The following is a 26034-nucleotide window of genomic DNA, read 5'->3' on the forward strand; positions in this document are numbered from 1 at the left end:
AAGAACTATTGAATTATAAACCAAGACAAATGCCTCACTAGGGAATGGAGGATTTTTTAAAAATTCATCTTGCAGAGAAGAATTGTGTAACTCCATTTACAAAACACTGAAAAAAAACTAAGCCCAAGATTTTACGTAATAGGAAGACACCGTGTGGTCTGGGTACCTGGGATTCTCATTCAGCATTAGTGGGCTTTGTTACAATGAAGCATGAACAGAGACTTTTCATTTCCAGTTTTGTCACTGAAAATCGAATGAGGATTTTAAAGAAAAATGGAGTTAAATGGAAAGAAAATCTCCCTTTTGTATCACTAAGTACGAACACATTCTGTTCACAAGATCTGGTATCTTCCCAAGCTGTAAAAATGTTGGTAGCAAGGAAAAGGAATTTTTATTTTCAGGACCAAGAAGCTATACACTGATTGCAAGAGAGAAATAAATTCTGTTGTTTAATTTTCAGTACAGGCATTCAGCAGGGATGCACCCATATTAAACTTGTACAAAAATCAGGTAAAACTTGTGTTGAAGTACAGGCTGACTGGATGGAAAAACTCAAAACAAAGACTTTTCTGGCCCCTGCTTTGATGTGGTTTCTGGCCTAAGCTCCTGTTCCAGGCGACTACACCAGCGCTATGCCGGTCCCTCAGGTTGCAGGAGGGACAGCGGGGCCGCGGGCCGCTACGGCGGCCCAGGAAGGGCGAAAAGCGTGCCAGGACAGGCAGCTCTGGCAACACACGGCCGTCACCCTAAATCCCAACCGCCAGCACCCACAGGGGACCCGGCCTGGCTCGGCAGCCCTCGGGAGGCCCGGGCGGGACACCGGCGCCCGGGAGCGGGGGCAGGGCGTCGACAGGGGGCGGAGCCGAGGGACGGCGATTGTTAAGGCGAGAGCCAGGGTGTTCCACCTGGGACCGCCGAGCCGCTCCGCGCTGCCGGTGGCGCTTGCAGGCCCGTCCCGGCGCGTCCCGTCCCGCCCTCAGGTGCACCGCCCCCCCTCAGGCCAGCAGCGCCCCGCGCGGTCCCGCCTTCCGGCCGCCGGCAGGCCAAGGTCGCCCCGCCCACCCAGTCGCCCCACCCTCGACCCTCTCCCGTGTCATGCCCCTTTCCCCAGCCAATGAGAAGCGGCAGGGAAGGCGGAGCTGGGAGCGCTTACTGACAAGCGCCGCGAGGCCCAATGGGAAGCGAAAGCTGACGAGGCGGGGGCCAATTGGGGGCACACCGGTGAGTGCGACACTCCGAGGCCAGAGGGTGGGCGGGCAGGGGGCGTGGCCAAGGGGGCGAGGGCCCTCAATCAGGTGAGGGCGGTGTTGACGGGCGGTAGCAGCAGCCAATGGCGGCGAGGAGGCGGAGCCTCCCCCCTCCCGCAGCCGAAGCTGCCAGAGAGTCAGGTGGCTCCGGGATGCGCGGTCGCGGCGGCAGGCGGAGGCGGGCGAGGAGCAGGGGGGGGATGCGGCGGCGGCGGCTCGGTGACACGCGCTGCCTGCCCTCGCCTATTCCCGTGCTGGGCTGAGGCGGTCCCGCGCCGGGCCCCCCCTCCCCCCCGGCGGCGGCACCTGCTGCCGGCAGGCGCCGGGCCGCATGAACAATAGGCGGCGGTACCGGCCCCGCCGCCCCCCGCAGCGCCCGGCTGCCGCGGGCGCCTCCCCCTATGGAGCAGCCTCGCCATGGAGCCCCTCACAGAGCTCAGCCAGGAGGGTGCGGGCGGCGGGGAGCCGCCGGGCGGCGGGCCGCTCTGGACCGCCGTCTTCGAGTACGAGGCGTGCGGCGAGGACGAGCTGAGCCTGCGGCCGGGGGACGTGGTGCAGGTGCTGTCCCGGGACTCGCACGTGTCCGGCGACGAGGGTTGGTGGACGGGCAAGATCGACCAGCGCGTCGGCATCTTCCCCAGCAACTACGTGAGCAGCGGCGTGCAGGGGGGCGGCCCGGAGCTGCGGGCCCGCTACCCGCCGCCCCCCGCCATACAGCGTAAGGCAGCACGGGCCCGGGGCAGGGGGCTCGGCGCGTCCCCTCGCGCCACCCGGCGGGAGGGAGCAGGGGGAGAAGCCCCGTCGTGGCCCTCCTGTGGGCGGGGTGGGGGGGCTGGGACCGCCAAGGGGGGCGGGGGAGATCCAGACCGGCGAGAGCCTGGACTGCCGGGATGGGGTAGATAGAGCCCCGGGACTGGCGGGGAGGGAGGCCCAGTCCGGCCCTTCCGTTGGCCCTGACGGGAGCCGGGACCGCCGCGGCGGGGGAAGGCCCAGCCCGGTTGCGAGCGGCCGGTGGTGGAGTGGGCAGTGGTCAGTGGGCCCCGCCATGGCCCTTGGCGCGGGAGCGGAGGAGGCTGCGGCGGCCCGGCCCCTCCCGCCCCGGGGCAGCCCGCTGGCCGGTGGCCCTGCTCGGCAGCGCCAGGGCCGCCCCGGCCATGCTCTCCCGTCCGGTTCCTTTTCCCACTCGCAGCCGCATTCCTGCTGCTCCAGTGCCCTTCTCTCTTCCAGGCTAGCGCTCCTCTGCGGGGAGGCCGGACCTAGCTCAGTGTGTTCGCGTTTCACTGGCGCCAGGAGCTGTTTCCCATTGTTACGTCCTGTGTTTCCAGGGGCTGATAAATTTTCACCAAACGGCTGAAGCTTGGTGGCTAGGCAGTAGTGGGGTCACCGGGGGCTCTGGTGACGCTGCCTTTGAGAATATCCTTAAGGAGAGGTTGCTGGATAGGAAGCGGTTGCTTTCTGCAGTGTTGATTTACTGCTAATACTTGTTCAGTATCTTCCTTTCTCCTAACCAAAAGCGTATTATTTCTGACTTAAAAATTCCTAGGTTGACTTGTGTTACCATGTTCTTCCTTAGCCCTTTGCCTTCTTAGAAATTCTGTTCTAAAACACCTGTGAATGAGTTTTATCCAAGTTTGGATATTTGGGCCTTCCCGAGGGTTGCTTGACTAAGTTGTGATGCTGAAGGCACGAAGGGATTCGTTTGTTTCTGTGAACTTCAGTTTTGAAGCCTTTGTTGGAGCCAGAGAATAAGGCCATTTCATCTCTACATTTATTTTAGCCACTGTGTACAATTGTGGAAAGAGAAACAGTGTGGAATGACTGTTTCTAGATCCTGTTTATCTATCACTATTGACAATTCAGGCAAGAATAAAGCTTTTTTTGGAGGGGCAGAGAAAAATCTTCAGACTGGTGGGCTTTTCTAGAAAGTAAAAGGAGTAAAAAGATGCTTTGTGCTATCTAGGACGTATCTCAAAGGAATACAACTGATAGCTTTTTTCCTATTCTATGTTCTGCTTGAAAGCATTTAGGTAAAAACTCAGTAATTTGTAGTAATGCCGTTGGGATTGTGAAGGCAGGAGGTTGGGCAGTGGTCGTGCTTTCTTTCATGCTGGAACAGTATAGATAAATTATTTTTTTTTCCCCACATGCAGAAACACTTATTAGTGTTTAGAAACACTTATTCCCCACATGCAGAAACAGCTTATTAGGTTTTGCCTTTGAGATAGTTAGGAGAATCATTTCTACAGAACTTCTTGAAGCCTTAGCTCCCCTCCTGTTCTGACTGTTCAAGTGCAGACTTCCTAACTATGGATTCTGCTGCCTTATTGCACTTTCTATGGTTTCATAGTTTAGGAACAGTTGTGGATTTGCACTTTCCCCCTTTATCTTTGTCTCACCCTTCTAGTGCCACAACAGAACTACTCTACTTCTGTTCTCTCAAGTCATCAGCCACATGTTCATGACAGCATAGAATTTATTGCCCTCCAATAAGTTTTTAATATGCTGAAGGAGTATGTTTCTTTTTTTAAAGAAACAATGCAATTTGGACAGGGGATAAAGTTGGTTGCTGTTGAATTGGATTTTCAAGTTTAATGTTAGAAATCCCTTTGCAAGGAATGATACCCACTTTTAGAGCTGGTGATGTTAGTGTGATAGTTTGGATAACAGTCTACTGTTAACTTATTGGACTATAAAGTATTAAAGTTTTGCAGGAGTAATGCAAGATGTCATTCCAGACATGCACCTTGGCACGGAAGCCATTTTTAGTTGCTTTCCTAAAGTTTATCTTCATGTTTAATGAAGGTTTAGGAGCATAAGTTCTAGAGATTCTGCTTCCACTGAGAGCTGTAGCAGTATAGCTAGTAATTGTGTGCTTTCAGCCATCCACATAGTGTGCTTGAAGCTTACCTCAGTGGGGCTACCATGAATGACAAAAGTAGCCTATTGAGGCTGTCAGCAGTGGGCCAGCTTGAAGGACTCTCATCTGTGCTATGGGCTCTTATGCACATAAAGACTCAATTAAATAGCTTAATCATATGGTATAATAAATGCTGATTAAACACAACTACTTTGCAGTTGTCAACGTGGCCACTGGTTCATGGTGTACAGACTCTATAATTCCTTATAGGTCCCCAGAGGAATGATAGCATTTCAGTTCTTAAATTCTAAGGCAAAAAATGCATGTTAAACATTCCCGTTGCCCTTACAGTCCAGTACGGCATGTCTGCCAAATTAAACTGGAGTTCAGAAAAGGGGTTAGTGTGTTTAGAAAGGCAAAGAAAGACAAGTATTTTGTGCGTTAATGTAGCTGTATAACTAAGTCTGTGAAAATGAAGAAACTAATTGAACACAAAATACCTTTTAAAAAAAACCCCGGAACTTTTCTAAAGGTGAGCTGGTTTTTTTTGATGAAGCTGCCCATGAGGGTGAGACTGAAAAGACGTTTCTTCAGTCTGCCTGAAAGAAATGTATATTTTCAAAGTAAAGCTAAGGTTGTACTTGCAGATAAAACAAAACTTTCCTTGCACAATAACTTGCAGTGTAACACTTTAAATTTCACCTGGAACCATAAATCTCACTGTTTCACATCCCAGACTCATTCTAGTGCGTTTGTGCATCCAGCCGGGGTGTGTTTTTTCTGAAGTAAGATGGGTGACAGCACACAGAAGGAGTTTTGCTCTCCGTGTCCTTGGGTTTCCTTTGCCCATCTCCTCCTTCTGCCAGCCACCTTCCCTTCGCACTTCCTTTCTGCACCAACAGCTGGGCGAAGCTCGGGCGGGCAGGGCGGGGCGGGGCGGCAGGCAGGCAGGAGGGCAGGGCGGGGGGGGGGGGCAGGCAGGAGGGCGGGGCAGGCAGGAGGGCGGGGCAGGGCGCTGCCCGCGGGCCTGGCCCGCCGCCGCCGGAGCTGTCCCTTCAGCACCGCCGGAGCTGCCCGCCGCCGCTCCGCTCTCCCGGCGAGCTGCGGGCCAGCGGGAAGGGCTCGCTCGGTGTCTTTAACGCCTTCTGAATCCGTGAAGTGCCCGAGGAAAACAGGGGTTGTGAATACGACGAGAACGCCGTGTGTCGGGAGTTCGGGGGACGGTCTGTTGATCTTGCCTTGTGGCTTACGTGTTTGTTCATTTTTGGTCTTTTAATTCACCTTGTCCCTAGGAGCAGGTTAAGTGAGCGTTCTACCAGTGCTGAAATCCTACTGACTGAAGGTGATAGGACTCAGCATCTGATTTCTTTAGATATTTTATCAGTGAGAATTACTAGAGAAGCTCCTCTTGTATATTCTTAGTGACAGGATAATCTCATATCTGTAGTTATTGTCATTACAGTCTTGTTCTAAAATTTAAGTGTTTCTGGTCAGAATCTGCTGCTCCATCTTTTCTAGTGATCTGTAGCTCATGAGCATTTGAACACCAAGGCTGCTACTGTGGGAGTGAAACCTTCTTTGTTGTGTAAATCCTTGAAGTTCAGAACGTTACCCAAAAGATGTACTCATGTTAACAGACAAATTATTTTTGTGTTCTGGACTGGAAAGAGCCTTTCCTCCTTTTGGAAGACTTTCCTGGGCAATTTTCTATCTTGTTTCCCATTAATCTTTTGTTCATGGAACACTAGGAAAAAAAACACAGACATCCTTATTACAATAGCTAAGGATTTGGATGTATTGGGTGTACTGCATAGGAAGGGTAATAATATACGTAGTCAACTCCTAGCTCATAGGTTTAACTGACTTACAAAAGTAAGCCAGACTTTTAAAAATCATGTTCATGGAAGATAGAGCTCAGTCAAAAAAAAAAAAAATGTTGCAATTGTGGACAGCAGAGTTTGTATTAACTCGATACAGTTTTATAACAATGTCTTGTACTATAGGCTTATACTGAGGAAAGATATTTGATTGGAATAACTAAAATATTTTACGTAAGCAGAATCTAACCTGCTCCCTTGCCTTATATGACAATGTAATATCTTTTAAAAACAGTGGAGAGGTTTATGTGTACAATTGATAACTACAAAACCCAGTAATATAGTGCAGTACTCTGAATTAATACCTACATCAAGTAAGTCCATTACAGATTTAACTTCCTTTCTACTAGACAAAGCAGGGGAACCATGTCAGATTTGGCATTTCACATGCAGGAAAGTATTAAAAGTCTTGAGGACTTTCTGCTTAAATCCTTGCATTATGATGTTTTTCCTTTAAAACTTTAAAAAATGTCTTCGACTGTAATTAGTAACCACCAAAATATCAGACAGACTAGCATCGATGGTATCTCACCAGTGACCTGCCACTACTGTAAATCCAGCCATGTCAGTGTGTTTTCATTGGTCCGTATGTGGGTTTTCCATCCTACATTAGTCAGTATTGGATGGGTTCTTTTGGCCATATGTGAGCATAAACTATGTTTAGTGTACAGTTGTACAGGATGCACTTTCTCACATGTTTTGCTCCAGATGCATTTTGTGTGCTGAATTAAGGCATCTGCGTATGTAGGGTTTTTTGTACAACACCAAGTACTGTGGCAGTTACTGTGGCAGCCTGTAAAGTATAGCTGTGAGTGCATGGGAATGGAAAGTGGTAATTCTGTTATTTCACGTAATTTCTGTAATAAAAATGCACTATGCATTAATCAAAAATGGTTTTCTTATTCCTAGCTCTGCATACTCAGTATGTGGTCTGATCTATCTGTTTGTCACACTATCATCAGTAGTGTGAGAAATGGTTAGCAGATCTCTTGTGGGGAATGAATCTGCAAAGCTTTTAGAGATGTGGAAGAATGTGATTTGGGAAGGACTAAAAGATCGTTAGTGGCACTTGAAGAGATGTTCAAACAAGGGACAAATGCAGGAGCAAATGCATTTTGTGTTGAATTTTACCCGTGCCACATTAAGTACTGTAGTGAAGTCAGTGAAGATTAGCCTGTGGGTGTGTTTTTCTTTTTTTTGAATCTTGTAGTGTCACTGAGGGCAGGAAATGAGGGTTTATCCGTAAGGGGGTGTCAGTGTTATACGGGTTTAAGTGTGTTAAGAGGAGGCTGTTTTATTAAGTGTGTCATTCACCACCATTAGGTCAAATTCATTGCCATTCACAGTGAGTACTTCGTGCACGTCTTATGATACTGCAAGATCTGTTTTACCACACTATTTGGCAATGAAAGATTGCCAGAAGGGACTGCTGCTTTAATTTGTATTGTTTTGGAGTGAAAATGGGTCCTTCCTCCAAGGGTAAGGGTGAGGTTGGGCAACATGGACCTTCAGCTGATGTACAGGCTGCGTAGCTGCTACATGTTTACATCTTTTTTTTCCTCTTTCCCTAGTCCAGGAGATCGACTTCTCGGAGCTTGTTCTGGAGGAAATCATTGGCATAGGGGGCTTCGGAAAAGTGTATCGAGCTGTATGGATAGGAGATGAGGTTGCTGTCAAGGCAGCTCGCTATGACCCTGATGAGGACATCAGCCAGACCATTGAGAATGTCCGCCAAGAGGCCAAGCTCTTTGCGATGTTAAAGCATCCCAACATCATTGCCCTCAGGGGTGTGTGTTTGAAGGAACCTAATCTTTGCTTGATCATGGAGTTTGCCCGTGGAGGATCGCTAAATAGAGTGTTGTCTGGTAAAAGGATACCTCCTGACATACTAGTGAACTGGGCAGTACAGATTGCGAGGGGAATGAACTACCTGCACGAGGAAGCAATTGTTCCCATAATTCACCGTGACCTGAAGTCCAGCAACAGTAAGTGCTACACAGTGAACAGCCAGGGAAAGAAATTGTACAAAGAAAAGAGGGGGGAGTAATGTTAACTTAGCGATCCTTTCTTGTGAACCACTGTATCCTCTAATTCAATCCTAGAGGGGTTTATTTTTCTACAATATCGTGCTACAGACCACAGAAAACAGGTAAATGCTTTCACTTTGTAGAAGCAACTTAAATGATTGGATGCAAAAGCAACTGTAAATGGAGCATGCTTCTCTAGTAATTCATATATATATATATATATACACACACACACACACACACTCTGTCTTAGTTCTGTTGGCATTTCAGGAGGCTCCTGTATGTTGCAAAGTCTTGTTGAACTTAAAATGTGTATTCTCTGTCCACTTTTTGGAAGGATAAATGCTCCTTTGGAAAGATAAATGCTCCAAGCTTTCATTTTACTTGCTATATTTTGCTGGATAGATGAGATGCAAGCCTGTTTTCCTCATGGGAGATTTAAACCATCCCTGTTGAATTGGATCTTCTCTCTATCCCTCATAGAGCTGGTGTTGACAGAAACATTAACTCAGGTAAACGAAATGTCCCACTGGGTTTCCTTATACACCCAGAACTTCAGCGGATGTTTGTGGCGCTTTGCATGGGATGCAGCTGACCCAATAGGACACAGGAACTGAACCTTGGTAGTTACGGTTCTGGAAATCATGGTGAATAGCTACTCTGTAATACTAATAGCATTATTGTCTGCCACTTGGATGTTTTGTAGTGTATCTATTTTCCCAAACTTAAAATTTCCTTGAAGTCAAACGCGTGCATGGAACATTATTTATGAGCGTGGGAGCAAACTGCTGCAGTAGTTTAAAGATCATCTCTCCTTTCCTGATGCCTGCATGCAGCTGTTCAGCTTTTCTTTCTGCTTATCTCTGTCTAGATGGCAAGAGCAAACATGTACCTGCATGTTGGCTGCAGTGGTTTAGATAGGTGTGTTAGTATGAACTCATTTTCATTTATGGCTTGTGTTAATAAGAAGCACTATGAACTGGGTGGCTATGATGCAGGCACATGTTCTCTTTTGCTTTGAGAGCAGTAACATCTAGCAAAGAGGTCTGACAGATGAGAATTTTAACATCTTAAACAGATTTACTAGAGTGAGCATTAACCATTACAATGCTGTAAAGTTCCAGGCCTTGTAGAATCTTCCTGTATTTTTCGGCCTCAAATCTTGTGGCAGTGAATTTACGTAGTTTGTTGTGAAGGAAAGAAAAAGTATTATTAACACGTGTTAGTGAGTTTGAAAATAGGAACTATGAGTGCTTTCAAATTAGTTTCTATGATATTATTCTTATAGTATTAAAGTTTCCCTTTTTGTTAGAGTAAGGCAATCTTAATGTTTATAAAGATTTACTCATATCTAAACTTTCCCTTTCCCTTATAGATAGCAGTGTATATATGGGCATATTGATAAGTGCTGTAAAATGAAGGATTTATTGGCTTGGTTAATGGATGACTGACTTAATCTGAGAATAAAGAATAGTTGCCTTTAAGTGTTGGGCCTTTTCTCCTTACCTAACAAAATACTTGCTTATTTTTCTAACAGGCCATTAAGACTTTTTTGTGTAATGCTATCTACCTGAACATTTTTGAGGTTTAGAATGAAAGTTATTTCTAGGATAAAAAGCTGTTAGCTCCGGTATGTCACTGTTTTATTCAGACTAGAGACTGCTAGTTGTAAAAGGGAAACGTGTCAACCAAAGAACCAGCCCAACTAGAGGGATACCTCTAGTTGCACAATGTCACCAACCACAGATATGGATGCTAGAAAATATCTGTACTGTCAGCAGGAAGAGTAAATGTCTCTTGTCACAGTGAATAAGCAGTACATAATTGTGCTGCACTGTAAATTGTCAGTGAGAAGTTGAAGGTTTTGCTACACATATTACTAGAATTTTCCTCATTTGGGAGGAAGCAATAGTAAAGGAAGAGGAAGAATGAGTGGGAATGCCTGTGGAAGGATTCAAATACGTCCTGTGTTTGGAGGGGAGAGGTAGAGAATTTACATGGTGGTTTTGACCAAAGATACCATCACATCTAGTACAGAAATGATGGGTATAGGAAAATTCTAGCCCAGCTAAGTCTGCAGAAAGCAGTGTTACGTTTGGGAAACTAAATAAATGTAGGAGCTGGTACCGGAGGGAAGGACTTCAGATATTTTAAGGCAAATTCATTGTTTTGTAACTCTGTTTTGAAGTAAGATTAATTAGTAACCCCTCAGGTATGGGCTTGACATGTTACAGCAGCTGTTCACTTTAGTTTGGCAATATCGAGTTCTTCATTCTGTGCTGTGTGGTGGAAGAGACATTTTTAAAAAACGTATACATTTTAAACATTTGAAATTATATGTTCTTTTCTGGGTGTAGTATCTATAAAGCAAGTGTCATAAATATTGGATTATGACAAGGGTGGAGCTTTTTTGGTGGGGAGGGACTGTTGGTCTTTTCTGTTTGGTGGTTTGTTTTTTTTTGTTCCCCAAAAAGTGTCCTGAATACTCTGTCACTGCATTGCTGAAATCCCTTTTCTATTATATCTAATAAGCATCTTGGAAGTTTCTCTGCTCTGTTGTCTATGGAAAGCTTTTTACAAGTTTTGTAAAGATTAGTGCACTAAGTATGTTATTGCATCCTGATTTATATATGGCTTGCGTTTTCTGTGTTCTTCTGATGAACTTAGTTTTCTTAATTACTGTGGATAATCGCCAACAGGTTACATGTTAGCATTATGCCTGTAGAATTACAAGCTTGTAGCATTTTCTTTGCACAAGTTACCACTCATCGATAGGCAGTAATGTGTCCCTGGAGAAGGAACAGCTTCTGCTTGCAAGAACTTGGAAGAGATTCTTGGAGACACATTTCTTTCATTTACTAAGGATCTACAAGTACAGTAGAGCTCTCATGGGAGCATCAGCTGTATTGGTCTACTGACTGGTACTGCCTGTGTTTAGTAATAGATACTGATTCTCATACATCTCATCATGCCTTCAAGCACCAGCTGGGACCTGCACTACCCATCTGAAGCTGCAGGATGAGTTAGTTTGGGAGTTAGGGAACAAGATGGGGGAGTGGGAAAGAACAGAGTTGCCTTATTTAAAACCAAGTTTTCTACTAGAATAGAAGAAAATCAGAGAATGCCTTGCTTTCAGATGTCTGCCTATATTTAGGCAGATACAGAATGCATAAGGACAGTACTTCATGATGAACCTTTCAAGAAGTTCACGTTACATTTTGAACAGTAAAATAACTCAAGTGGACACCTTAATACAAGCCTGAGAAATTACCCAATTATATATGTATAAGGATTTGACGTTTTTTTCTGTTCCGTAATTTTTCTTCATTTTTTATTCCTTTTCATTATTGTAGCTTTACGTTTAATGCTAATGCATTTAGAGTGTAGGAAAAGTGCCCCATACATCTTAAGTACCATGTTTGAGGCAGATTTTTATTGTAAATCTTGGAGGTTCTGAGAGCTACCTGTTTCATTGTTTTGTGAGTGCTATCAGGAAATGAGTACATAAAGATCTTTATAGAACAAATGGCACACCTGTGATTTATTATTAGAGACTGAAATTCTTTTGCCGAGTGTCAGTTCAGTTGGCAGAGAGTCTGGGAGGCGATTGTTCTGGTGGCATTACCAACTCGCATGTCAGAGAAGAGACAAGAGAAAGAAGGTAACCCAGGAAAGCTATTTTATTCTGCTACGTGAGGAGATAAATATTTCTCTTTTTCAGCATTTGATTCAAGAGATTCAGTTTATTCCATATGAAAATTAATCTTATTAATCTGCCAGAATCCTCTCTGGCTTCTTTTTCTTCTCTACATCTGGTGATATTGCTAACCTTTCCCTCTTTGGCTGCATGTTCGTGTTCCACTGAGCGTATGTTACAGAGTTGGTAGTAGGTCTCTCCCAATGCGAAGGCTCCTAAGTAATCTAAATGCTGAACTATAGAAAAAAAGCAACTAGGAATGCCCACTGAAGTCAACATTACTGTGTTTAGCACAGCTCTTAAAGTTTCCCTTTCTCTTATTTCTTATGTGTGATTTGAGTCTCATTTCTGGCCAGAGGAAGGTGCTTGGCATATAATGCTTAGGATCAAAAAGGGCAGTCTGTTGATTTTAGCAACGTATTGTAAATAATGAAGCTGGTCCTGTTTATTTCTTGTTTGTCTGTCAACATTAGATATGCTAGCATTGCTATAGGAATAATGCCAGTTAACTAATGCTGCAGAGAACTAGCAAAAGCATATTTGCTCTTTTTTTGACTGGCTCAGCAAAATACACTTATTTTCACTACATTGAAAGATTTTGCTGAGGGTGTTCATGCCAGTTGGCAAAGTGCTTTATAGAAGTCACCATGTTTGTGTTCCACGAAGTGGCACAGAAGATTAGCAGCAAAATGATACGGCCAAGGTCAAAGAAAGAGGTAAGGACAGAGCTCAAAATAAACCCCAACAATTCTGATTCAGTCAAGTCAGTAGTTCTTCCCTTCTAGTTCTTTGAAGGTGTTCCTGTTCTACTTTTTGGACCACCAAGATAAGCTTGTGATATCCTGAGATTCAAAGCTCTAGCTTTCTAAAGAATTCCAAACTCTGCTATAGCTTTGCTTATTTATTTTATGCAGTTGTTAAGGCTTTTTCTGTTCATAAAAATGCTAATGGAGCTGACTTTCACATGGTCTCTGGACAGTTGTTCCTAGGACTTACAATGTTCCTCCTTCTTTATTTTTTTTTAAAGTATGGGCAGAATTTAGAAGCAGGGATTCCTTGTGACTAGTTCAAATTCAACCCAAGGTCAACAGGACTTCAATGTTACATATCAGTCTTGATAACATGTGATTAGTTATCTCATTCCTTGTTGCAGTATTCACATCCCAGTCCGTTCATAATTGACACTCTTCTGTTGGTCTTTTCAGAGAAGGAAAAGTACTTAATGTAAACCTCTTTCTTTATCTGGCGATGTCACAGAGGAGAGCTCTTCCAGGGTCTGTTTGAAGTGTGTTGGCAGAGCAGTTTGGAAGTCTGCACTATTATTGCTGCTTCTGATGCTTCAGTGTAATTTGCTGACTAACTCTCCAATGTTTTACCTTCTATCAGAATGGATTTCCTTTGTCAGTGCGATTAAATGAGTGTGAGTAACGCTTCATGTAAAGTATGGTGAAACTATTTCAATGGCATCTGGACGCTTTACACTGGGTGAATAATTGCTCTAGACTTAGCAGGGTAGTCCCTTGCCCTGTAAGAGCAGAGTGATGAAAATGTGAGATTTTTTTTTTTTGGGGGGGAGCAAAAATCAGTAAACCTCTTTTTTTTTTTTAAATATTTAAAAACTGTGTACAGTAGAAATCAAGCCTTTCAAACAGCCTGAATATACTCCTAAGGGCGATTAAAGATGACTTTTCAGGTTCTGCCCTTAAGCAATTACCTGATTCTATGGACATGCTGTATGATATCGCTAATGGTGCATAACTCCTAGTTCTGATTACTCTGCTTATTTCTCTGTCTCCCCAGAGATCAGCCTTTGTGCTGATATCCCAGTCACTTGTATTGTGGTTAAAAAAAAATGCCAGATAACTATAATTTTTTGCATGTGGTAATATGATGATGAAATTCATGCCAGTAATATCACAACTTTTTGTTTAACAGAATGAAAAAAAAATTAATTTCACGTGTTATTAATTCAGAAGATGTAAGTTATACTGGAAAGTGATGCTAATTTTTAAGCTGTTGAGACACTGGGAATTCACAGAAGTAGGGTGACAGTTTACTTTGGGTTTTCTTGGGGTTTTGTGTTTGGTTGTTTTTTTTTTTTTCTTAGCATGTCTAAATTAGCACAACTACTTTCCTCTCTGAGAGGTTTGACAGATGCTTTCATGTTGCAGTCTTATTTTCAGTATGTTTTAGTAGATTTCTGAGAGTTCCAAAATGAAAATACATCTCCTGTAAATGGTTTGTTTTAATTGAATATGAATTGATGTCTTCACTGTTAATTACTAGTCAAAACCAAGAAGACTCTATGGAATAAGTTTGATGTCCACAACAACACTTTGGTATTCTCCTATCCACACCAAGTAGCAAAAAGGCAGTTTCACAAATGGAATCCTTTATCTTTCTAGACAAGAATGGAAAGAGTTCCTCTCATTTTTAAGAAGTGAAATTGTGTCTATTACTTTTAAAAACCTAGCTAATATCCTTTTTATGTCTTTGTGCCACTGCATATATTTTTCTGCAGAGTTATTTCTGCTCCTAAGAAAAAAATAAGAGTTATTTTTTATTTTATAAAATAAAATTTTATTTTCTGATATTTTATTATCAGTTTATTATATATGACACTAAGCACTTTCTCCAAATCATGCATATGGAACGATAGAACAGATAGGAGCAGACCTAAGCACCGTCATGCAGGACGTGTACCTAGGCATCTCTGTGCCTCTCCCATGAATTCACTGTCTGACCATCTGTGACAGAGCTGGGATAAATCTGTGTTTTTCCGACATTTCTAAGTAGCAAGTCAAGAGTGAGAGAACACTCTTCTTGTGGCATTTCCAGGAACCTAGAATAACTTTTTCAGCTCCACCTTTTTTTTGTGTTGTTCCAATGTCAATAAACTTAATTTGAATTTTGAGAGATCTCTGTCAGCAGCTTCACTTTTGCTTTTCTCATCAACCAATTCCTTTCAGGATTTCAGCATATCCGAAGCAAACTCACTCAGTCTTGAAGCATCAGAAGTTAAGCACAGTATTGCTCTTTGAAGTGGTGATTCATCACCCAAGATGATTCTTTAATTTTAAGTAATATCCTATTTTGAAGACGGTGCATATTCCCTTAAGACAAGGAAAGCCTTAAGCTGTTGGAAAGAATACAAGATATAGCACGTGATTTAAGTAGCTGGTTTTTGGTACATATTTACTTTCTTATTCTAGGATAGTTTCAGTTAGATTGGTGTGACTTTGATTTCTAAAAGGTTGCCAAAGTTGACTGGCATATCTGATAATTGCTTCTTAATTGCGTGACTGCTAATGGAAAGGTAAATTCAACCTTCCTTAGACCTGAACTTTTTCCAGATATGAAATAGTAACAGAACCTCATGCACTAAGAAGAGAAACTATCACAATGTGTAAGGATTTATAATTATGTTTGGTTTCATCAGTATTTCTTAAGACCACAGAGAAGAGGACTCACTTGCATAATAGTAAAACTTTGGGTCCCAGCGTATAGGAGAGTCGTTATGGTGATAATGGCAGGATGGTGCAGCATCCTTCAGGGTTCTCTTCAGAAGGAAGTAGCTAGAGGATGGACAGCCCCCCCATGAGCTATTTCTGTTACCACCGCACACAGCCCTTCCACTCTGCTTTCTAAAAGCTTTGTTATATTATTCAACAATTTATTATAACATCATTTTGTATTAAAAACAAAAATACCCTCCCAAAACACCAAGCTTTATCTAATGTACGTATAGATTCCAAATCACCTGTGAAATCCTCTATATACTTTGAATACTGTACTACGTAAGTTCTGGATGATTTTTAGAGCTACAAGCCAAGTGCCTAGTTAGCTGTACAACATATTCCTCTGATGCTTCATCAAACAGGCTTCTGGAATTTGCTTTGGCTGTTGAGAAATGTTAAGATTTGCTGTTTGTATTACAACTGGAAACCTTCATTTAAAATGTGAGCATGGCTTCAACCTTGCCCATTTATTGTTCAGATGTAGCAAATAATAGTTAGTGTGTGTCCTGGTTTCACTGGGATTTGGTTTCAGTTTGTGGCCAGCCATGGTGATCAAGGCCCTCAGCAGTTAAATCTGGGGCAGCTGACCCAGGCTGGCCCACAGACGTATTCTATATTGTTGACATCAAACTCACTATAAAAAAGAGGGTTTGCTGGGAAGAGGGGGGGCGTTTCCTGCTCTCCTTGCCTTTCCTCCCTTCTCCCTCTTCCTCATTGTGATTCCTGGAGCAACTTGCCAGTGATTTGTGGATTAGTATATTTTTTGTCTGTTTTGTGTTGTCATTTATATTGATTTTCTTCATTTCATTAAATCTGGTTAACTTCATCCTACGAGTCTCTCTTTTTCCCAGTTCCCTTCCTCATTTGGGGAAGGAACATTGGGTGATAGAAAAACTGCTATTGTTTAGCCCCAGGTGTGGGCTAAATGAAGACAGTTTATTTGACGCCCAACGTAAATAGATCACCCGGGAGAACCATAGAGTCTCAGAGGGTTGGAGTTTTCACAGATATGACGTTTTTTTTGTACAAGCTTTCATCATGTTGGTGTCAATAGCAGGGCCACTGGGTGGCATTCTCTGGTGTTTAGTTTTACAGTCGCTTTTGGGATGGCTAATCAAATGTGTGGTTTTGCCATTGTTTGTTACTGGTTTTCTGTGGTTTGTCACTTCTGGGCATGGACTTAAAGGTAGTAGTCTGCTATGTGGTTTGGCATTGGTTTATGGCATTATAAATTCGTTTGGGACTGGGACCATTTCTGATATCTGTGGAATGGGAATGAGTGACCTGTACGTTCTTTTTCCCTTGAAGCAGATCTCACTGGCTTTTGAAAATTTTGAATACCCGTGGGATGTCTCGACCACCATGGTCATGTTGTCAGGCCTTTTGAATGTTGTTCAGTTCCTGCTCTCGCTTCAACATCAGCATGAGGGCAGATACAGCACGGCTGCTGCAACCACTGTAACAGACACCGCAGCTGCCCCAGTCCCCACAACTGGAATCACAGATACTTGGACCCTGCCAGTCCCTACAGCAGACATCCTGGCTGCCCCAGAGGCTATTCAGATCTCTGCACTGGGCACTGCGATTGCTCAACTCCAGGAAGCACTTAATGCAATGACCCAGACTTTGGCAACAAGGGCTACAGCTCATCAGCCCCCAGTGATGGGTGGTGTGGCAAACCCAGGGATTCAACCAGTGCCAGTATTGGTCGCCCCTGTACAGAAGACGAAAACCACAAAAACAGCAAGTCGTGATGGCCAACCAGGGACATCACAGGAGGCTGAGCCAGAGGTGACTACTCGATCCCTATCCTTGAGTGAGCTGTGGGACATACATAAAGATTACAGTCGCCCTGAAGGCGAGCAACTGTTACTTGGCTGCTCTGCTGCTGGGATAACAGAGCTGATGGTCTCAAGTTAGATGACAGTGAAGCCAAGCAGCTGGGACCAATGGCTAGAGAAGTGGGTGTTGATAAGGGTCTTGCAACTGGTGCAGAGCCTCTCACTCTCTGGCGGCAACTCCTGCGAAGTGTAAGGAACAGGTATCCCTTCAGGGATGATGTCATATACCACCCAGGCAAGTGGACAACCCTTGAGAGAGGTGTTAAGAATCTCAGGGAAGTAGCTGTGCGGGAGATTATTTTTGCTGACCTAGAGGACCCAGAGACACCACTAGATCCAGATGCACCCAAAGTTACCGGACCCATGTGGCGCAGGTGGGTACAGACTGCACCACCGTCTTATGGCAACTCATTAGCATTATTTAGCTGGGCGGATGCCGACGCACCGTGGGCGACATAGATAATCGTATGTGGCAACATGCAGACACTCTCATTTCCTCCACATGGGCCAGCGTCTCCGCTGTGGAAAAAACGTCTAGCGAAGCCACAGAACTGCTCGGTAAGGTGTTGGACAAATTGTCACAGATGGAGGACAGACCCCGCTCCTCACCTGCACCGAAGAATGTCTCAGCCATCAGGAGACAGCATTCCCCTGCAAGGCCTGCTCAGGAGAGATGGTATACATCACAAGGCACTCTGTGGTTTTTCCTGTGCGACCATGGAGAAGACATGAGGAAATGGGATGGAAAACCTACCTCGGCTTTGCAGAAACGCGTACATGAGTTACAATGTGAACTGACTAGGAATGGGGCTTCTTCCAGGAGATTTGTTGCTCCAGTTTCCAATGGGAAGCTCTCCAGACAGCGTAGATGGGCCTCGGATCCCTATTTAGCAGACGTGAATAATGGGAATCAAATCTACATGAGCTGCTCGAACTGAGATGTCAATAATGAACACTATGTCCAGGATTAGAGGGGCCCTGCCTCCAGCCAGGTGGAGGATAGGGACAACCGTGTTTTTTGGACTGTGTGGGTTCGATGGCCTGGCACATCAGAGATACAGCAGTGTAAGGCTCTAGTGGACACTGGTGCACAATGCACCATAATACCGTCAAACTATAAAGGGACTGAATTGATTTGTATCTCTGGCGTGATGGGGGGCTCCCAAGAGCTCACTGTACTGGAAGCTGAAGTGAGTCTGACTGGAACTGAGTGGCAGACACACCCTGTTGTGACTGGCCCAGATGCCCCATGCATTCTTGGCATAGATTACCTGAGAAGAGGGTATTTCAAGGACCCGAGGGTGTACCGGTGGGCATTTGGTGTAGTGGCTGTGGAGATATTAAACAGCTGTCTACCCTGCCCGGTCTATCAGAGGACCCTTCTGTTGTGGGGCTGCTGAGGGTTGAGGGGCAAAAGGTGCCTATTGCTACTAGAACAGTCCACCGAAACAATATCGGACTAACAGAGACTCACTGATCCCCATCCACGAGCTGATCCGTCAACTGGAGAGCCAAGGTGTGATCAGCAAAATGCGCTCCCCCTTCAACAGTCCCATATGGCCAGTGCGAAAGTCCAGTGGGGAATGGAGACTAACTGTGGACTATCGTGGCCTGAACGAAGTAACACCACCGCTGAGTGCTGCCGTACTGGACATGTTAGAACTCCATTATGAACTGGAGTCAAAGGCAGCCAAGTGGTATGCCATGATTGACATCGCTAATGCTTTTTTCTCCATTCCTTTGGCAGTGGAGTGTAGGCAACAGTTTGCCTTCACCTGGAGGGGCATTCAGTACACCTGGAATCGATTGCCCCAGGGGTGGAAACATAGCCCCATTTGCCATGGACTGGTCCAGAGTGCACTGGAGAAGGGTGAAGCTCCGGAACACCTGCAATTTATTGATGACGTCATTGTATGGGGTGATACAGCAGGGGAAGTTTTTGAGAAAGGGGAAAAAGTAATTCGAATCCTTCTAGAAGCTGGTTTTGCTATAAAACGCGGAAAGATCAAGGGACCTGCAAAAGAGATACAGTTTTTGGGGATCAAGTGGCAAGATGGCCGCCATCAGATCCCAATGGATGTGATCAACAAAATAACAGCCATGTCTCCGCCAACGAACAAAAAGGAGAGGCGTAGTAGGCTTCTGGAGGATGCATGTTCCCCATTACAGTCAGATTGTGAGCCCTCTCTATGAAGTGACTTAGAAGAAGAATGACTTTAAATGGGGCTCTGAGCAACAACAGGCTTTTGAGCAAATTAAACAAGAGAGAGTCCACGCAGTGGCCCTTGGACCGGTCCGGATGGGACCAGAAGTAAAGAATGTCCTCTATACCGCAGCCAGGGAGAATGGTCTTACCTGGAGCCTCTGGCAAAAGGCACCAGGGGAGACTCGAAGTCGACCCCTGGGGTTTTGGAGCTGGGGATACAGAGGGTCAGAGGACCGTTACACTCCAACAGAAAAAGAGATACTGGCAGCCTATGAAGGCGTTCGAGGTGCCTCAGAAGTAATTGGCACTGAGGCACAGCTCCTCCCGGTGCCCTGATTGCCAGTGTTGAACTGGATGTTTAAAGGACAGACCCCCTCTACACATCATGCAGCTGATGCCGCATGGAGTAAGTGGGTTGCACTGATTACTCATCGGGCCCGAATAGGGAACCTCAATCAGCCAGGAATTCTGGAAGTAATCATGGACTGGCTGGAAGCAAAGATTTTGGAATGTTGCCGGAGAAGGAAGTCATGCACGCTGAAGAGGCCCCACCATACAATAGACTATCTGAGAATGAGAAGCATCATGCCTTGTTCACCGATGGATCTTGTTGTATTGTAGGCAAACAGCGAAGGTGGAAAGCTGCTCTGTGGAGTCCTACACGTCAAGTGGCAGAAGCAGCTGAGGGAGACGGTGAGTCGAGTCCATATGCAGAAGTAAAAGCCATCCAGCTGCCTCTAGACATTGCTGAGCGCAAAAAAATGGCCGGTAATCTACTTGTATACTGACTTGTGGATGGTAGCAAATGCCCTGTGGGGATGGCTGAAGCACTGGAAGAAAAACAACTGGCAGCACAGAGGCAAACCCATCTGGGCAGCCCAATTATGGCAGGATATTGCTACCCGATTAGAGAAGCTGGTTGTGAAGGTACGTCATGTACCAAAGAGCAGAGCCACTGAGGAACAACAAAACAACCAGCAGGTGGATCAAGCTGCTAAGATCAAAGTGACTCAAGTAGATCTGGACTGGCAGCATAAAGGTGAACTATTTTTAGCTCGGTGGGCCCATAATATATCGGGCCGTCAAGGCAGAGATGCAACATACAGATGGGCCTGTGACCGAGGGGTGGATTTGACCATGGACACCATCGCACAGGTCATCAACGAATGTGAAACATGCGCTGCAATTAAACAAGCCAAACGGCTGAAACCCCTGTGGTACAGAGGACGATGGCTAAAATATAAGTATGGAGAGGCCTGGCAGTTTGATTACATCTCGCTTCCATGAACCCACCAAAACAAGCACTATGTGCTCACAATGGTGGAAGCAAGTACCGGCTGGTTGGAAACATACCCCGTGCCTCACGCCACTGCCGTAACACTATTGTGGGCCTGGAAAAGCAGATTTTGTGGCGACATGGCACTCCGGAAAGAATAGAGTCAGACAACGGGAGTCATTTCCGAAATAGCCTCATAGACACCTGGGCTAAAGAGCGTGGTATTGAATGGATGTATCACATCCCCTACCATGCACCAGCCGCCTGGAAAGTTGAACGATGTAATGGGCTCTTGAAGACTACCCTGAAAGCAATGGGTGGTGGGACTTTCAAAAATTGGGATGAGCACTTAGCAAAGGCCACCTGGTTAGTTAATACCAGGGGATATATCAACCGGGCTGGTCCTGCTCAATCCAAGCTGTTGCACACCGTAGAGGGGGATAAAGTCCCTGTAGTTCATGCGAGAAATATGTTGGGGAAAACAGTCTGGATTACTCCTGCCTCGAGCAAAGGCAAACCTATGCGTGGAATTGCTTTTGCTCAAGGACCTGGGTGCACCTGGTGGATGATGCAGGAGGGTGGGGAAGTAAAATGTGTACCCCAAGGAGATTTGATTCTGGGCGAGAATAGGCAATAACTGTATGATGCTAAGTGTCAGTTACTGTAGTAAGAATCACCCCAGACCTTGAACATGGGCTGCAGCAGATACATGCACTGCAAGATCAAGATGCAATACATCATCCTGTGCTGCCCAGCTTCAACAGTCCATAACACCATACTAGGCCTGGTCCCGAGCTCCTAACTGAGAGGGTCCCACCCTGACGTTTTTTCCTGCCCTGAGAAATATTGTGAGAAATGGAACCCACATATTCGGACTGCATTGATTCAATGGACCAGAGAGAGTATCTGTGTGGATGTGTATTTATGTTGAGGGATGGGGAAAACCGTAGTGACTTGATGTAAATGGTATAGAATAAGGGGTGGAATCCTGTCCTGGTTTCACTGGGATTTGGTTTCAGTTTGTGGCCAGCCATGGTGATCAAGGCCCTCAGCAGTTAAATCTGGGGCAGCTGACCCTGGCTGGCCCACAGGTGTATTCTATATTGTTGACATCAAGCTCACTTTTAAAGAGAGGGTTTGCTGGGAAGAGGGGGGGCTTTTCCTGCTCTCCTTGCCTCTCCTCCCTCTTCCTCATTGTGATTCCTGGAGCAACCCACCAGTGACCTGTGGATGAGTATACTGTTATCTGCTTTGCGTTGTCATTTATATTGATTTTCTTCATTTCATTAAATCTGGTTAACTTCATCCTACGAGTCTGTCTCTCTTTTTTCCCAGTTCCCTTCCTCATTTGGGGAAGGGACACCGGGTGAGAGAAAAACTGCTATAGTTTAGCCCCAGATGCAGGCTAAACGAAGACGGTGTGCCAGTAGCTCCATTTACTAGTAATAGGTAAATACTTCTGCCACTAAGATTTTGCTTATCGCAACAATTGCTGTGCTTAAATTGGGGATTCCTGGGGTGTTCTTGGGCTACTATAAAGAAGTGATAGTATGGATAATTGCTGTAAAGATGGTATGTGTAAGGGCAGTGGGATGTATGTGAACCAGGCCATGTGGTCCATCTGCCACAAAAAGTATTAGAGGATTTTCTGTTGTTTCGCCTCTTTGAGTATGGGCCTAGGAAAAGATGTTAGAGATAATAGTCTTTAGTTGCTTTTGACTTTGCATTGTTCAAGGATCCTGAAAATAAGAAAAATCTCATAACTTTGATTAATAGAACTTGATATGCCTAATTCTGCTTGTTCAAGTGTTGTCAGTCTTGCCCTTGGATTTATTGATTTGCTTTTTCTTGTTTGTTGTACTCAGTCACACAGTGTGTGGCTTTGATATGATTATGGTCTTCTGGTAACTGGGGGATATTCCTAATGCTTCGTCAGGGGACTATGTTCACAGAGTTAGCTGGGTCAGAAAACTAACAGAAAACTAACACATCAGGAAGTGAACAGCTTTCTGATAGCTTTACTGCATGAGCTGTTATCTTGCATGGACTTCCATGTGCAACAGTGCAGTACTACCCTTCTTCTCAGCAGCTGGCAACTTGTTCTGCTCAGCTTAAGGTAGAACTCTGCAGTATTCAAGAAAGTCTGAATTTCACTGTTGTCAGCTGTACCGTGGTGTTGATCGTGCATCTAGGAGCCTTTTAACGTTTGTTCTGCTGAATGGAAATATACCTCTCTCCCTTTTCTTAAAGTTGTTTTAATTAAATCTGGTTTTAACAAAACCCACCACAAACAAACCACCAAAAAAAAACAGCTTCTGGTGTGGTTTGTGCTGCTGCCTGTGAAGTTTTTATGTCTTTGTTACCTTCTAGGTTGTGGAGTACCAGCCTATTCCAGGAATGAATGGTATTTGGTATTATTGACTGTTTCATAGAGATGTCTTAATTGAAGCAAAACAGTTCTGTGCTACTTTTTTAATCATGAATTTCATGTTTCTATTTGCCTGAAAATGGCTCCCAGTGAACCAGCGTTATTATCAAATCTCTTTTCAGACAGTCTCTTGAGCAACAATTAATGAATGTCATTCATGTGATTCTACTTTTCCCTTTCCTTTTTTTGTTGTTACCTAACACAGTTCTTGATTTGTTGCAAGCTTTCAAACTGATATGATTTGGCAAAGCACTGTGTTGGGTACAGATGTAATAATGTTTTTTCTTTGGAGCATTTAACTGATTATGAAGAGTAAAATAATCCATGCCTGAGCTAGAAGGTTGTTCCAATGTAAGCAGTATGGTAGGATTTAGTGTGGAACCTGAGCTGAACAGCACCATTCTTCCAGAAGCTCACCTGGGTGTTCTCCAGGAGCATTCAAAGCGTTTTGTACCGGATCACTAAAGTGATAAGACTTTTTTTCAGCTTGGCTGGGTAAAAGGATCGATTCTAAATATATCGTGGCTCTGGAGGCCTTTCCTATCCCCTCCCCCATTATGCATTAGCTCTTTAGAGTTACTATACTGCACAGCTTAAAATCCAAGAACTGCTGCACTGACACATCCATCACCTCCTCTAGGTTGATAGAAGAGGACAGTCGGCCAGCTTTATGGATTTGCCGAACTCTCATGCGTACCCAATAATTAAAAAGCTTTTGTTTCCAAGGTATATCTTTTTTTCCAAATGTGTTGTTGCTGGATGGTTAGTAATAAAAGAGAGAAAATATTTGCTTATTACTAGAGAAAATGCTTGTATTCTTTGTTTCTCCTTGTAAGATGTGAAATTTTGAGTGAGTCTTAAATTCTGTGCTCTACAGGATCTTATGCAACACTTAGCCTTCTGCACCACAAATATTAGAGTAAAGATACAGTCCTACTGAAATGAATGGCAGAGTACCCAACAGAAGGTAGGTAATGTCTGCGTGCGGAAAGCCGAGACTCAGTCCTTGGGCAGATCTGTTAATCACTTTAAGTACTTGGAATGCAGGATCAAGAGCAGATTGCTCATTATCTGGATACTTGTGAAGCAAAGCTGTGCAGGCTGACTATGGAAGGTAGAGCTAAAGTTGCAAATTAGATTTTGGCAGACCACTACAATATGAGGTCTCATTTTGGAGCGAGTTTTTGAACTCCTTTCCCAAAAGCTTAGTAGTTCTGTCCTCAAGGCAGTTTGCCAGTGCATTTCCAGTAGGTCTTAATAATTAAAAAAAGGAACACCTGGCAAGCTCAGTCCCTTGTCGCCTTTGCAATAACACTGCTTTTTTGACTTGCTAGGCAAACTGCAGACTTACTAGCTAGCTTCTGGCTCTCTGACACCATGACTCGGACAATGCAGCAGCATGAAGCAATATATTAAGGCTATCTTTTTATCTAATGTCCAGTATTTCCCACCACCACCATCTGAGCTGAAGTGTGTGTTGGGAAGTTTTGCTTATTCATGGGAGGGGAAAATGAGATTGGAACAATCATAAGAAGTTCTGTAAAGCCATGTTCTTCTATGCAAGAGCATTTTTGATTGATCTGTGGATACTTTTCTCCTTCAAATAAGGACTGTTCAAAAACTATAGGACTATGGTTAATATTTGCTATTACTGTAGTACCTTCTAAATATGAACCCTAAAGATTTCAGAATGCATTGCGTTTCTTCAGAGTACAGTGGAAGTTTTTATTCATTTTTCAGATAAAAGCACATATACAAAGTAAACATTGGCCCATGCAAGACGTGAAATATGCTTATCTCATTTTTCTGAATTAGTCTCCATTTAAAAAAAATAAATCCACATTTGCATGAATTTCACAGCCTCCCAGTAGCTGTAAGTGTTTGGACTGGAAATAGATCTAGAAGGCAGTCAAAGGGATTTGGACAAAGCGAAGACTATATCTAGGTTGTGGAGAGATGAGTACAATAAATACTGTAAACTGAAACTGGCTGTTCCAATTGTGAAATTCCAGGGTGTGTGTGTCAGGGAAGAAATTCAGATTTAAGTGTAGTATTAAAGTGATCATGGACCCTATGGCTAGGAGTAGAAGTTCTCGGAAAGTGCCTTCAGAGCTGTCCTAGCTCAGATAACTTTATTCTGTGGTCTGAAAAACAAACACTTTGAAAACATACGGGGTTGAGTGAGGGCATTCATTGTTCAAGACAAGGTTTCCTGTAACAGATTGGCTTGATTTTGGACACATTCTGCCATGAGTGGGTGGGAGAGTCTGGATCCTGTGATATTAATTAGACTTTTTTCATCTCTAGCACACCTTCAGCTTCAGTAAGCCTTTAGCTGACTTCTGAAACTTGTGTAAAGCAATTTTTTGATAAATTTGGAATTGTTTGGAAATGGAAATATTCTATGTTTCCTTCAACTCTTGCACTTGAGACTTCTCTGTATGACTGGCAGGGGGAAGTTTAATGGTAGTACCTCTTCATACAGATCTGGATTGCTTTTAAATCCTACCATGGAAAAGACTTGCAGCTTTTAGAACTGAAACCCTGCTCATGTTTTGCATTTAAGGATCTTGGAGTGAAAAAGCATTGGTTTCCATAAAGTTTTTACTTTCTTCTTTTCTTTCTGTAAAGGTCTTGCACCTGGTATTTCATGGACTCTGTATCTGATAGATTTCTTTACAGTACTTGAATTATCTAAATGGAGGAGGTGGATGGGCTGATGCTTATCCACTATCTGACAAAGCTTTTGCTGTTTTGCTTTGTGGTAAGTGAAGCCACAGTAAGCTGTTCTGTTTGCAGGATGGAGGAAGAAATAAAATATGTCCAATATTCCCACCCACAATGAGTACTCAACTGCAGCAGTGGTCTTTCACACTCCACCTATGCCAGGGAAAGCATTAGTTCCCCTCTTTGTAGCTGCCTGTTGACCTTAGTGCTGTTGAAAACAGTGATTGTACAGTAACAGATGAGCAAAGGCCTATGGGAAAACAAGTCTGGTACTAGGCTGTTGTATCTATAGGTGATTGAGTTGCTCTAGAGTGATCTGCAAAAACACCCAAC

General features: G+C 44.2%; 1 protein-coding gene across 1 annotated transcript in view; it reads left to right on the forward strand.

Annotated features, from left to right (window-relative positions):
* The first annotated feature begins 1664 nt into the window (after positions 1 to 1664).
* The window catches only part of MAP3K9 (mitogen-activated protein kinase kinase kinase 9), a 60833-nt gene continuing 36463 nt past the window's right edge, over positions 1665 to 26034 (forward strand). Inside the window, exons 1-2 of the mRNA XM_068399030.1 lie at positions 1665 to 1965; positions 7553 to 7966. Coding sequence (XP_068255131.1) covers positions 1665 to 1965; positions 7553 to 7966 — 715 coding nt within the window. The remainder of the gene's footprint in view (positions 1966 to 7552; positions 7967 to 26034) is intronic.

The sequence above is a fragment of the Nyctibius grandis genome, chromosome 4 (assembly GCF_013368605.1).
Source record: "Nyctibius grandis isolate bNycGra1 chromosome 4, bNycGra1.pri, whole genome shotgun sequence".
NCBI lineage: Eukaryota > Metazoa > Chordata > Aves > Nyctibiiformes > Nyctibiidae > Nyctibius > Nyctibius grandis.